Here is a 13,328-nt window from a genome sequence, read left to right as displayed (position 1 = left end):
CAGTGGCTGGCTCCGGGAATCCATATGCCACATTTCTGGAGAATTATGTACAATGTCATGTACATGTAACAGTTACATATGTACATGACATTATTAACTTTAATAGTACTGCTGTTCGAGTGTTGGTAGATCAACTGCGCAAGACATTTTTGTTGTCATGACTGTAGTAGTTTCCGTGCATGGCTCGTGACGTGAGCCAAGTGCCGACGGCGGGAAGAAACGTGTGCACGGCGACCTGGCGTCGGCTGTCCTGATCTAGGTGAACATGGTGAATGTGGCAGTGCAGTGCAGTAGCAGTAGTAGCCAGCATGATCATTATGACCAAGGAGTCATACATTTTATAAACCCGTGTGGGTACGACTCCCTGATTATGGCATGCTTCCAGCTGTCGACGGCTAGCGGTACAGCGGCTAGCGTTTGGGTATGGGCCAAGCACAAAATGATGTGACAAAAGTGGACGTGGCACACATTTATTGCTGTAAAAATGGGCGCGAAGCTCTGCGTGTTTCTCACGCGCGCTGGATGACAGGCGACATCAGATAGACGTTCGTAGCTGTCAAATTTGTTCGAACCGTACTCCAGAGTATAGATGTCTCAGTGCCATTCACTGCCAGATGGCTCATTATCATCTCTCTGAGCGTCTCCAAGCGGTTTGCGTAGATCCACGTGCCTGTGCTTTGTTCTCAGTCGTGACTCGCAGCCCCGGCCGCTGCCACAGTGCCAGCAAGCCAACTGGAGCCGACGACGGTCGGTCTGTAGTGCTAATGGATTTGAAACACGATCAGCACATGCGAGCAAAGGGACAGAGGGTATGCCCCCAGATATCTGAACAACGAAACTTCGGATTGCCAAGTATTGCCAAGTGGATTCTCGCAAGAAGAAGAAGAACACACAGGTGCGTATTGTTTTGTAAAGGCTTGAAGCTAGTTGCGGCAGCTTGTCGATGGACTAACGGCATAATGGCACTTCATGCAGATTCTCCGCCGCAGTAGTCTCTGGTCCTGACCGCTAACTGAGCAGCTTTGTGAACAAATACTGGCAAATTTGCCAAAAGACTTCACTGAAACACACTGCGACTGAGAGAATTTGAGCTTCCGTTTGCTGCTCTGGATCTGACCTGATGGTACACGGATACTCGGCGGTAGCTGATGCAGTGAAGAGCGAGGAGTAATTAATATTTAGGGAGCAGAATACCAGTGTCGCATTCAAGATGTCTGTGCTCTTTGGAGCATGCATGCGTGGAGACGCAAGAGATATGGGTAGGTACAACAAGTATGATGATTATTGATTGTACAATGTACGTGTACAGTGGTGTATTTGTACATGCGCTACATCTTGTAGTGGGTCAGATGCCGGTAATAAAGGGTGTTAAAGGGGAAGTTAAGGCAAAAATTAAAATTTCACCAGTTGTAGTCTTCGGGGTGCTGAGTCGAATGGTCTTGGTCCGAGGAAGCTGAGACGCTTCCTTCCTACTTGAATCCCAATCGAACTCGCGCACTTCCACCGAAACTGGGTGACTGCGCCCTACTAGATGGGGATTTGTATGCAAAATGTCACTAAAAGCGCCATTTCGTTCTTATAAAAGCACGGATGACCGCGATTGGCCCATATGTTGTAGTCTTTTGGACGCTGAGTCGACTGGTTTTGGTCCGAAAAGGCTGCGATGCAGCGTTCCTCCTTTATTCCCAATCGAACATGGTTGAAGAAGCGGTCACGTGCTCCTGGGTGCCCAAATCAGCTGGTCACCACGCCAGCAGGCGACAACTTTCACACCAAGGTTCAACTCGAGGTCAACTCGAGTGACAGGACTGCACCCAAAAAAGGTCAAACAGGCTAGTAAGTTGTACCCTGCAGGCACGGTGACCAGCTGACTGGTGTACGCAGCAGCACGTGACCACTTGTTCGACCATGTTCGATTGGGAATAAAGGAGGAACGCTGCTTCGCAGCCTTTTCGGACCAAAACCAGTCGACTCAGCGTCCAAAAGACTACTACATATGGGCCAATCGCGGTCATCCGTGCTTTTATAAGAACGAAATGGCGCTTTTAGTGACATTTTGCATACAAATCCCCATCTAGTAGGGCGCAGTCACCCAGTTTCGGTGGAAGTGCGCGAGTTCGATTGGGATTCAAGTAGGAAGGAAGCGTCTCAGCTTCCTCGGACCAAGACCATTCGACTCAGCACCCCGAAGACTACAACTGGTGAAATTTTAATTTTTGCCTTAACTTCCCCTTTAAATAGACGGTCCATATCATAGGTCTACCCTTCTATGGCCCATATATGGGCCATAGACGGGTAGATATACTGGGTAGGACAATGGACTCAGTAGCCAGTCCTGGTAACAGCCTGTACTGCTGTAAATGTGTAATGCAGTGAGTCATCAGCTGGTTTGCAATTACCCTTATGGACTCAAACATGAGTCTGTCCAATATTGTGGCAATTATGACTAGTCTCTGATCTACAAGTCACAAGTCACATGTCAGAAGACAGCTAATGAGTAATGTTACTAGTAACTAGGTACAGAGGCTCCCTATCATTCACAATGATGCTTTTATGTTGTGGAAATGCAGATGCTGCCTTTCAGTCTGATAGACAAGACAATACTGATGAATACGTGTGTGTGTGTGTGCATTTTTGAGTCGCTATGAGTCTTATAGTCATTGTAAATCTACGTGATGTACATGTCCAGGCATACATACATGTACATTGGACAATCATGTACATTAGTAGATCTATAGTCATTGTGGATCTTTACAGCCCGATAATGTAGATCTACACGATGTCCATAGTGAACTGTATTCTTAGCGTTCCGCCAGGCATTGCCAGATTTAAAATCAAAATACTAGTAGATGACTGATGCAAGCCAAAAGGGGCTAGCTAGGCTGTGGCTACATTAGACACTTGGTGGAACACAGCCGCAGGACAGCCGCAGGACAGCACATGATATCTATGGTGTACATGTACAGTAGGTAGTATTTTCATTTCTTTCAGTTGCTAGCGCATGGCATGTTGCCAATGGCACAGGCTGAGTACTGGTCTATCGCTCATGAGTCATGACTGTGCTGTGCAGTGCTGTGCAGTGCAGTGCAGTGCTGTGCAGTGCAGTGCTGTGCAGTGCTGTGCAGTGCAGTGCAGTGCAGTGCAGTGCAGTGTGCACAATCAACTGCAGCCATGGTACATACATGTACCTGCATATGCGTGTCAAGCATGGATTATGATGTCATCCACTGTAGATGTGTGCGTGTCGAGTGTGGATGATGATGTCATCAAGATACCCTCAAAGATAATAGCCAGGGTCTTCACAATACCACGCATGACCATACTGTACCACAGACCGTCTGTAATGCACTAGTCTAGAGTAGAGTGTGGTGATCATGCTAGTCTCATGACCCCTGCACTAACCCTATGTACACAGTACAGCAGGGAGTACTGGTTTTTTAGTACTCCCTGCTGTAGTGTGTAGTCTATCATATGCATCTCTAGCTCTCCAGGCATTACAGGTGGATATTAGGGGTCGTCGCAAAAGTTCTTTGTAGACCCTGAAACGAGCACTGTTCCGAAGTTTTGGGGAAGGGGTGGGAGCCGAAATCCTGTACATGTACATGTGTGTGATTTCCATCATCTAGCATAGCAACATCATCTAGCATAGCAACATCATCTAGCATAGCAACATCATCTAGCATAGCAACATCATCTAGCATAGCAACATCATCTAGCATAGCAACTTGAACTGCGTTCACTTCGTGTGTGCGGGGGGGGGGGGGGAATGAAAGGAGCGATGTTCGTTTCAGGGACAAGAAGAAACCCGTATTTGTGATGACCCATAGAAGTAACAACAGCTGTAGATAATGAGTCGCCGACACGTTTCAGAGCCTCCCAAGCCAGGACCAACTGACTGACGATAACAATGTGTTTGATGAGTTTATCCCGACTTGGACTCGTTATGACCTCGTTGCGGACTGTACGAGTTGCTAACCCTCTCTATTGCCATACCCTACTCCTAGCCTCACAGGTGATCATTTCACTCACGGTACACGTATCCACTGATGTAGATATGCTGTTTGGATATTTCAGAATGCTGTTCTATTCTCTGTTGCTGTCACAGTGCCTGTGCCAGGGATGATGAAGACAAGACGACATGGTGGCAGTACGGACTGGCCAGTGGTCTGGTCGCCCAGGTCATCTCTATCAGACGAGTCTGGAATTGAAATGGAAGATGGAGGATCAGCCGGGGCCGCGGCGGTGGGCAGCACATTGGATAGACAAGTTGCGGCAGCCAGGCTGCAGGCAGTATCGCAGTGGATAGGCCACTCTGCTCATGGCACTCAGCAGTGGATAGGCCACTCTGCTCAAGGCACTGAGCAGTCAGTTGCAGCAGAAATACACCTTCAACAACCTCTGGGTTGTTCGGGGACTCATGGTGACTACAGATCCCCTACACGTGACGCAGAATGCAGAGCACACACCAGTGTGAGTGTGGACGCTAGCCCAGCAATTGTCAGGAATACGGACATGAGTCTACGGCCTCAGCACCAGTATAAGGCATCCATATCTGAAAGCAGTGGCACTTCTGAAGACTCATGTGTGAGGTCGTGTCCAAGCAATGAAGATATAAGGCTAGATGACTCTCAGTCTCTCAGTCCGGATGGGAGCCGAGCAAGTCTGCTGGATCAACGGCCAACACCAATCTTGCCAGGCAAGAAGCAATCACCGAACAGCATCATCAGCGCAGCTTCTCACTCTATGCTGAATGAGCAGCTGTCGCCATGTGACATGCCTCACCGGCAGTATAATCATACCGTTGTGAAGGACTTCAGCGCCGGCGGTGGCAGTGGCAGTGAGAAGGGCATGACAGTGAACACAATCGATGTCCTCAAGGGTGAGCTGGTCAATGTGGTCCACATCGACAATGGCTGGGCATATGTGATCACAATGGATCATTACTGTGGCTATGTGCCAGCCAGTTACCTAGCTAAGTGTACACCAGCAGCGGCAGTGCTGCCAGTCAGTGGCGCCCAGAATGGCCACAGCAGCGGCAGTGGTGCCGATGGCAGTGCAACGCCCACAGCCCAGGACAGTACACAGTGTCAACACCGCCATCGGTTACAACTAGTAAGGACTGGTGGCAGTAGCACCCACACACCTGAACACCGCACTGCTGCCCAAACCCCTACTAATGTTAGCAACAGGGCCGTGCAGAATGACATTGTGCTGGCTGGGCCAGGTGGTAATCAAGTCCACGCAAGGATGACATCGCCAACTCAATCACAGGTCTCTTCAGCAACAGTGAAAGCGCAGGAGCCGAACACCACCACAGCTTCAACTGGCCAGCGTAATGATGATGATGATGATGATAATGAGGTACAGAACGTGGATGATCCCGACGGTTTCTGGTCATCCAACCCGAACGCCAACCAAGGGACATTACGAAAGTACATGAGACGACGGCGACGAACTCGAAGCACTGAATTGAATAATCAGTCAAGAAACAAGGCCCAGACGATGGTGAATGTACCATCAGAAACTCTGCAGAGACCAACGGCAAACCAGAATTCGCATCAGCATAGAGGGAACAATTCCTTTTCCCACTGTGCAAAGGATACGGCTAGCAACCAGGAAAATAGAACGGCTCCACTGGCACACACAGGCCCGGCTCCATTGTCTCACAAGGACACCATCCAGCTGCAAGCTCCGGCAGCGGCAGCAACTGACTTCTGGTATGCTGACGGCCAGATGCTGTCTACTCCGATGGAGCCATTCCAAACCTGCCGAGGTGAAGAAGTGGTGTGCCTTTACGACTTTGTTGCCATGGATGAGAATGACCTTTCCATGGTAGCTGGTGAGCAACTGGTTATTCTGAATCAGACTGACAGTGACTGGATGTGGGTGAGCAACGCTCGCAATCAACAAGGATTTGTGCCCGCCGCTTATGTTCAACACGTGGCAGAGGATTCAAGAGCTTTCACAACCACGGGTAAGTCAGTGTAGCGTTTTATCACTCTCTTACCATTGACCGCCACAGGAACCGTCTTGTGATCTCTAAGCCGTCAAATATCAGCATAATAATTATATTGACCGCTTATATTGACCGCTTAGCCCGATGACTTTTCCTCAACTTAGAAAAAAATCAGAAATGAAAGAAGAAAAATCTGAAGCCAAATGCTGAGACTAAAAGCTCCACAGTAATAGCCAAGAGGAAACGTGCCAGGTCTGAGGAGTGTACACGATCACAGCTTCGTCATTGCCAGCCACTGACCAGGCCCGCCGCACCGACTTTGGAGGTGGGGCGGCCATGGAAGGGGGGGGGGGGGCGGCCCCGGGAAAAATTCAAAAATTGAAGCCAATTGCAAGCATTTCCGGGCATTTGGTGCCATTTCAGTGTAACTACAATGAAAGACTTTTTGATTCTGTAACAAGCCAAGAAGACGCTACGATCGGGGACAAGAATTCTTCAATATCCTCTCCTGGGGAAAAAATCAAAAATTGAAGCCAATTGCAAGCATTTTCAGGTATTTGGTGCCATTTCAGTGTAACTAGTGCAATGAAAGACTTTTTTGATTCTGCAATAAACCACGGCCGGGGACAAGGATTCTTCATTATTTGCCATGTTTGGGCTGAGCTGCAATCTTCGCGCTTAGTTGCAATGTGCTCCAAAAAACAAAACAAAAAACGACCGAAAAAGTGGGGCAGCCTCAGCCGCCCCGGCTGTGACGGCCTTGCTGGCTATGTAGCTACTCTGCCAGTGTTGTTGTATGTAAGTTGGGTTATAAAACTTATAATTAGGCCACCCAGAATTAATTCGTTGTTTCGGGTCACCCGACCGACCGTCTTTTTTCACCCGACCGCAATTTTTTTTATAGTGCATGCAAATGCCCATGACTAGATTATGTACGTACATATGTACACACGTGCCCAATAATAGCAGTCCAGACATCGACCTCAGAAGCAGCCAAATAAAATAACAGGATGAAGCGCTTGGTGACGATGTTGTCTTCCGATCCGCAATCGGTCCTGAAACAGCATCAGCTCCGCCACCGCGTCGCTCTTTGACAGACGTTTCAAGGTGAGAACTGCTCCTCAGACTCGTTTGCGAGCGAGGCCAAGGTCTGGTCCTGGAGGGGACCTGGGTCTGATGGGACAATGACTGTGCTGGATCGTCTACAGTCATGATTTGATCGACTGGCTTGATGGACAAAAGCTATTCGATATGCACTATTGTACATGTATGCACAATCATATACATGGCAATAACCAAAATAAAATAAAAAATAAACCCGACCGACCGACCCTGGTACGGATGAGTGAAGTGACCCGAATAATAATACCAAGTAATAATAATAATCTTCACTAGTTTGAGGGAAAGAGACGAACGGGAAAAGTCTGAAGAAAAAAAAAAATAATAATAATTTGAAACTCGGATGTTGAGCCATAAATAAATGTGGAAAGGAAAGGGACATAATTATGGATACGAGTTAAGAGTAACTCTCCATCACTGTAACTGGATACTATATACAGTCAGAAAGTGCAATAACTAGACACAAAACTGACAAGAGTACTGAGACAAATATCGTACTGGTCTCGTCATCGTCCAGTAACAATCGACATTCTTTGTTTCGCTGGGACTATAGCTTTTGCTTGTTTTCGTTGCGCTTGCCTTCCCCTCTTTGGTATTTCCATAACCTTGAACCTTCCAAGTTGGAAGGCTGTCGGTTAGCGCTACGGAGATGTGTTGAAGCTAGGTGTCAGGACGTCGAATATCTCAGTACTCTTGTCAGTTTTGTGCCTAGTTATTGCACTTTCTGACTGTATAATCCAGTTACAGTGATGGAGAGTTACTCTTAACTCATATCCATAATTATGTCCTTTTCCTTTCCACAATAATAATAATAATAATAATAATAATAATAATAATAATTTGAAACTCGGATGTTGAGCCATAAATAAATGTAGAAGAGAAAAGGACATATGGATACGAGTTAAGAGTAACTCTCCATCACTGTAACATGATACTATATACAGTCAGAAAGTGCAATAACTAGCTAGGCACAAAACTGACAGAGTACTGAAACATTCGACGTCCTGACACCTAGCTTCAACACATCTCCGTAGCGCTAACCGACAGCCTTCCAACTTGGAAGGTTCAAGGTTATGGAAAGACCAAAGAGGGGAAGGCAAGCGCAACGAAAACGAGCAAAAGCTACAGTCCCAACGGAACAAAGAATGTCGATTGTTACTTGACGATGACGAGACCAGTACGATATTTGCCAAAGCGGTCTAACTACAATTCGAAGCAGCAAAGCAGCACACCACCCAACTTGGGTGGGTCATAAATATCAAAGATAAGTAAAGAAAGGGAAGCTTTGCGAAAACGAATTGTACAAGCCGAAAGCCAAACTCCTACAGTACTCCTCATGCATGACATTGTGATGGACTAGTTGACTACAAAACAAGTTGTTTCACACGACGTACGTTTCGCCGTATGGTTCGTGACGGCTCATCAGGTGTGCAATTTGAAACTCGGATGTTGAGCCATAAATAAATGTAGAAGAGAAAAGGACATATGGATACGAGTTAAGAGTAACTCTCCATCACTGTAACATGATACTATATACAGTCAGAAAGTGCAATAACTAGCTAGGCACAAAACTGACAGAGTACTGAAACATTCGACGTCCTGACACTTGTAGTTAGACCGCTTTGGCAAATATCGTACTGGTCTCGTCATCGTCAAGTAACAATCGACATTCTTTGTTCCGTTGGGACTGTAGCTTTTGCTCGTTTTCGTTGCGCTTGCCTTCCCCTCTTTGGTCTTTCCATAACCTTGAACCTTCCAAGTTGGAAGGCTGTCGGTTAGCGCTACGGAGATGTGTTGAAGCTAGGTGTCAGGACGTCGAATGTTTCAGTACTCTGTCAGTTTTGTGCCTAGCTAGTTATTGCATTTTCTGACTGTATATAGTATCATGTTACAGTGATGGAGAGTTACTCTTAACTCGTATCCATATGTCCTTTTCTCTTCTACATTTATTTATGGCTCAACATCCGAGTTTCAAATTGCACACCTGATGAGCCGTCACGAACCATACGGCGAAACGTACGTCGTGTGAAACAACTTGTTTTGTAGTCAACTAGTCCATCACAACGTCATGCATGAGGAGTACTGTAGGAGTTTGGCTTTCGGCTTGTACAATTCGTTTTCGCAAAGCTTCCCTTTCTTTACTTATCTTTGATATTTATGACCCACCCAAGTTGGGTGGTGTGCTGCTTTGCTGCTTCGAATTGTAGTTAGACCGCTTTGGCAAATATCGTACTGGTCTCGTCATCGTCAAGTAACAATCGACATTCTTTGTTCCGTTGGGACTGTAGCTTTTGCTCGTTTTCGTTGCGCTTGCCTTCCCCTCTTTGGTCTTTCCATAACCTTGAACCTTCCAAGTTGGAAGGCTGTCGGTTAGCGCTACGGAGATGTGTTGAAGCTAGGTGTCAGGACGTCGAATGTTTCAGTACTCTGTCAGTTTTGTGCCTAGCTAGTTATTGCACTTTCTGACTGTATATAGTATCATGTTACAGTGATGGAGAGTTACTCTTAACTCGTATCCATATGTCCTTTTCTCTTCTACAATAATAATAATGGTAATTTTATGAAAGGATTGGGAGAACTTCAAATTCAAAGGAACAGTAGGGGAAGTGAACTGCCTGAAAAGAGAAAAAATTGCCAGACCAACCAGGACTCGAACCCGGGACCTTGCTTGTCATGAGCAATGCTCTAACCACTGAGCTATGGGACCGGGCTGAACCTCAGTAGAAGGCGCTGACAAGGTTTTCACTCCAAAGGCAGCTCACAACACGTGCCACACATACTGATGGCACTTGGGTCTTTCTCCCTCCCCCAGGAGACCAACCACGGTCAGTTTCTGGACCCTACCAGAAGTGAAAGAGAGTGATAAATTTATGAAAGGATTGGGAGAACTTCAAATTCAAAGGAACAGTAGGGGAAGTGAACTGCCTGAAAAGAGAAAAAATCGCCAGACCCACCAGGACTCGAACCCGTTTTTTTTGGAGTGAAAACCTTGTCAGCGCCTTCTAGGTTCAGCCCGGTCCCATAGCTCAGTGGTTAGAGCATTGCTCATGACAAGCAAGGTCCCGGGTTCGAGTCCTGGTGCCCGGGTCTGGCGATTTTTTTCTCTTTTCAGGCAGTTCACTTCCCCTACTGTTCCTTTGAATTTGAAGTTCTACCAATCCTTTCATAAACTTATCACTCTCTTTCACTTCTGGTAGGGTCCAGAAACTGACCGTGGTTGGTCCCCTGGGGGAGGGAGAAAGACCCAAGTGCCATCAGTATGTGTGGCACGTGTTGTGAGCTGCCTTTGGAGTGAAAACCTTGTCAGCGCCTTCTAGGTTCAGCCCTGTCCCATAGCTCAGTGGTTAGAGCATTGCTCATGACAAGCAAGGTCCCGGGTTCGAGTCCTGGTTGGTCTGGCGATTTTTTCTGTTTTCAGGCAGTTCACTTCCCCTACTGTTCCTTTGAATTTGAAGTTCTCCCAATCCTTTCATAAACTTATCACTCTCTTTCACTTCTGGTAGGGTCCAGAAACTGACCGTGGTTGGTCCCCTGGGGGAGGGAGAAAGACCCAAGTACCATCAGTATGTGTGGCACGTGTTGTGAGCTGCCTTTGGAGTGAAAACCTTGCCAGCGCCTTCTAGGTTCAGCCCGGTCCCATAGCTCAGTGGTTAGAGCATTGCTCATGACAAGCAAGGTCCCGGGTTCGAGTCCTGGTTGGTCTGGCGATTTTTTTCTCTTTTCAGGCAGTTCACTTCCCCTACTGTTCCTTTGAATAATAGTACCATAAAGTACCGCCAGAGCGCCCCGTCTCGCGAGAGCGCCCCACCTTGATTTTACAGCCAAGGGAAGAAAATCGTATGGCCGAATGCTACTAAGTTTGTACTGTGTGAAAACCTTTTTGTACTAAGGTCACACTGGGCATGTTTTTTATGTGGAGCTCGCATCCGCTCAAAGGTAAACTGGGTACGGATTGACTGCATAACGTGCAGTGTGTGTACAAGGTCCGTGTCGTATGACCTACGGACAGGAAACCACCTCCACAAGACGACCACGAAAGGACGAGATGGTGGGGCGCTCTGGCGGTACTTTACGGTAATAATAATAGTTTTAGGAAATTAGAGGCCACATGCCACGTACTGCTCTTTTCTCTCCGAAACTCAACACTTGCAAGCCAGATATGAAAGAAAGAAAAAATCATCAGTCACACCACCGGGACTCGAACCAGGGACCTTGCTATTCGCGAGCAATGCTCTAAGAATAGCAAGGTCCCTGGTTCGAGTCCCGGTGGTGTGACTGATGATTTTTTTCTTTCTTTCATATCTGGCTTGCAAGTGTTGAGTTTCGGAGAGAAAAGAGCAGTACGTGGCATGTGGCCTCTAATTTCCTAAAACTTCGAAATTCTCCGTGAATTCCAAATTTGATATTGCAAGTAATAATAATAATAATAATAACAGTACAGGTCGCATGTCTCCCAAATAATGGGTTCCACGCATCTGTTAACTGTTTCATCATGAAATAGATTGCAGCAGGAAGAATAGCATACTAAAAAAACCATAATTATACAGGTTCTAGCACATGACAAGTACATGCCATTTTTTTACACCGATGTACATTTGTCAATGAAGTCCAGCCATAGCTTTTTGTCCCGTGCAGTGTTGAGGCAATCCTCGAGCGTGTGTCCGAGAGGGGAGATGTCGGATTTCACCACATCAATCCACCGAAGCCTCGGTCGTCCTCGTGGACGCTTGATCTTTGACGTGTCGATGGCCATGGTTAGCGCGCCATAGGAAGCCGTGCCCGGACCTTCCCGAACAACTTGGCCGAACCATAGGAGACGTCTTCTCTTGCAGACCCTGCTGATTGGTTGTGACCCGAAACAACGAATTAATTCTACGTGGCCTTATGGGTGGGATACGAAGACGTACACTGTGCCTAGGATAATATCATTCACTTCGTATTGACCAACCAAGGTCACCCCTGCATTCCCAGTTACCATCTTGCAAGAAGTAGGTTCCATCCATACTGCTGGTACAGTCTGTCCTGCGTATAATATTTCCGCATCTTCTTCGAGTTTGGCACTTTATGGAGTTTGGGGAACGAGATGAGGGGGGGGGGGGGGGGGTCGTCCACTTCCTAGGCATTGCCTGTCAGCTGGCAACGCTGTAACAAGCAAAGCTTTCTACACTGAATGATACAAGCGTGGTATTTCGTGTTCTGTTTGTATGTGTGCAGGTGATGAACAGCGAATGGAGCCTCCATGTTTATCTCCTGCGAGTCAACACGGCGGCGGCGGCGGACACGACACAGGAGGCTATTTAGTTTGAGCCAAGCACTAAGATTAGATTGTCATCTTGTTGATCGACTAACTGTTACTTCAAAGAACAATTTGAATACCACCACTGACTTTTGAATACCACCACTGACTCATGAATACCACCACTGACTCATGAATACCACCACTGACTACCACCACTGACATGCCATTGAAACTCATAACACAGGGCCTGAACTAACATTAGTACTATCATCAAGGAATTATCATATCTTCCATTCCCAGTAATCCAACATAGATCAGCCCCCCCCCCCCCCCCCCCAAACACACACACCGTCTATCTCCATGAAGCCCTGCCGGTATGGCTGCAATGTGCGGACATATGATCAGGGGCACTCACTGTAGCGGATTCCCACTGACTTTGATTGTGAATTATGTCATATTGACCGTGATGATACAGCTTAGTCTAAGCTGCAGTTATGGTACTACATATTCGGAATACTATCAAGTAGCTGTTACGACTGATCTACATGTCAGTGTGGCTCGCTTTGTCAGAATCATTGAAAACAGGTAAAAATTCTTCACTGAGTCGGGCCATCGGGATCGGGAGGGCATTCATTGTGTGAATTTTGGCTTTCACTTCTGGCCGAACATGGACAAAATATGACATGCTAGAGCCGCTTTGCAATAGCCAGCCATGCAGGGAGCCTTACCATCATAATTCATGTCATGAAGAGTAACCCGGCGCTATGCAGGAAGCCCTACACTAGTATGCGTGTCCGGCATCAAGAGTAAATAATTTTCTCTTGGGAACTTATCAATTATTGAAAAGTTCCCAAGAGCACGCAACTCTACGCGAGTTTGCTATGGTGTCATGTCCGCCTACGGCGAAACTCACATTCTGTGTTTACGTCGTTGTACGTTCCCCAGCCTATTTTAGCAAGCAGAGGAGTAGTAAAAATAGCATTTTCCGGGGTTTACTTTGGTGGCGACAGTTTT

At 46.9% G+C, this 13,328-nt stretch overlaps 1 protein-coding gene across 1 annotated transcript; it reads left to right on the top strand.

The window, feature by feature from the left end:
• The first annotated feature begins 625 nt into the window (after nucleotides 1–625).
• Nucleotides 626–12,914, top strand: LOC135806673 (uncharacterized). The gene is made up of 3 exons (XM_065320903.1): nucleotides 626–1,259; nucleotides 4,106–5,974; nucleotides 12,290–12,914. Exons 1-3 carry the CDS (start codon nucleotides 1,211–1,213, stop codon nucleotides 12,379–12,381), a joined length of 2,010 nt encoding a protein of 669 aa, XP_065176975.1. The 5' UTR covers nucleotides 626–1,210; the 3' UTR covers nucleotides 12,382–12,914.
• Nucleotides 12,915–13,328: the final 414 nt, after the last annotated feature.

This window comes from Sycon ciliatum, chromosome 1 (genome assembly GCF_964019385.1).
Source record: "Sycon ciliatum chromosome 1, ocSycCili1.1, whole genome shotgun sequence".
Classification (NCBI taxonomy): Eukaryota; Metazoa; Porifera; class Calcarea; order Leucosolenida; family Sycettidae; genus Sycon; species Sycon ciliatum.
Note: the sequence above shows the minus strand (reverse complement) of the source record. Positions and strands in the feature narration are given on the sequence as shown.

What these genes read in the sequence shown, in the direction of transcription:
- LOC135806673 (XM_065320903.1), top strand. Translation starts at nt 1,211, where the DNA reads ATGTCTGTGCTCTTTGGAGCATGCATGCGTGGAGACGCAAGAGATATG. An exon ending in TGGAGACGCAAGAGATATGG is followed by an intron (nt 1,260 to 4,105) that starts GTAGGTACAACA and finishes TTGCTGTCACAG; the next exon opens with TGCCTGTGCCAGGGATGATG. An exon ending in AAGAGCTTTCACAACCACGG is followed by an intron (nt 5,975 to 12,289) that starts GTAAGTCAGTGT and finishes GTATGTGTGCAG; the next exon opens with GTGATGAACAGCGAATGGAG.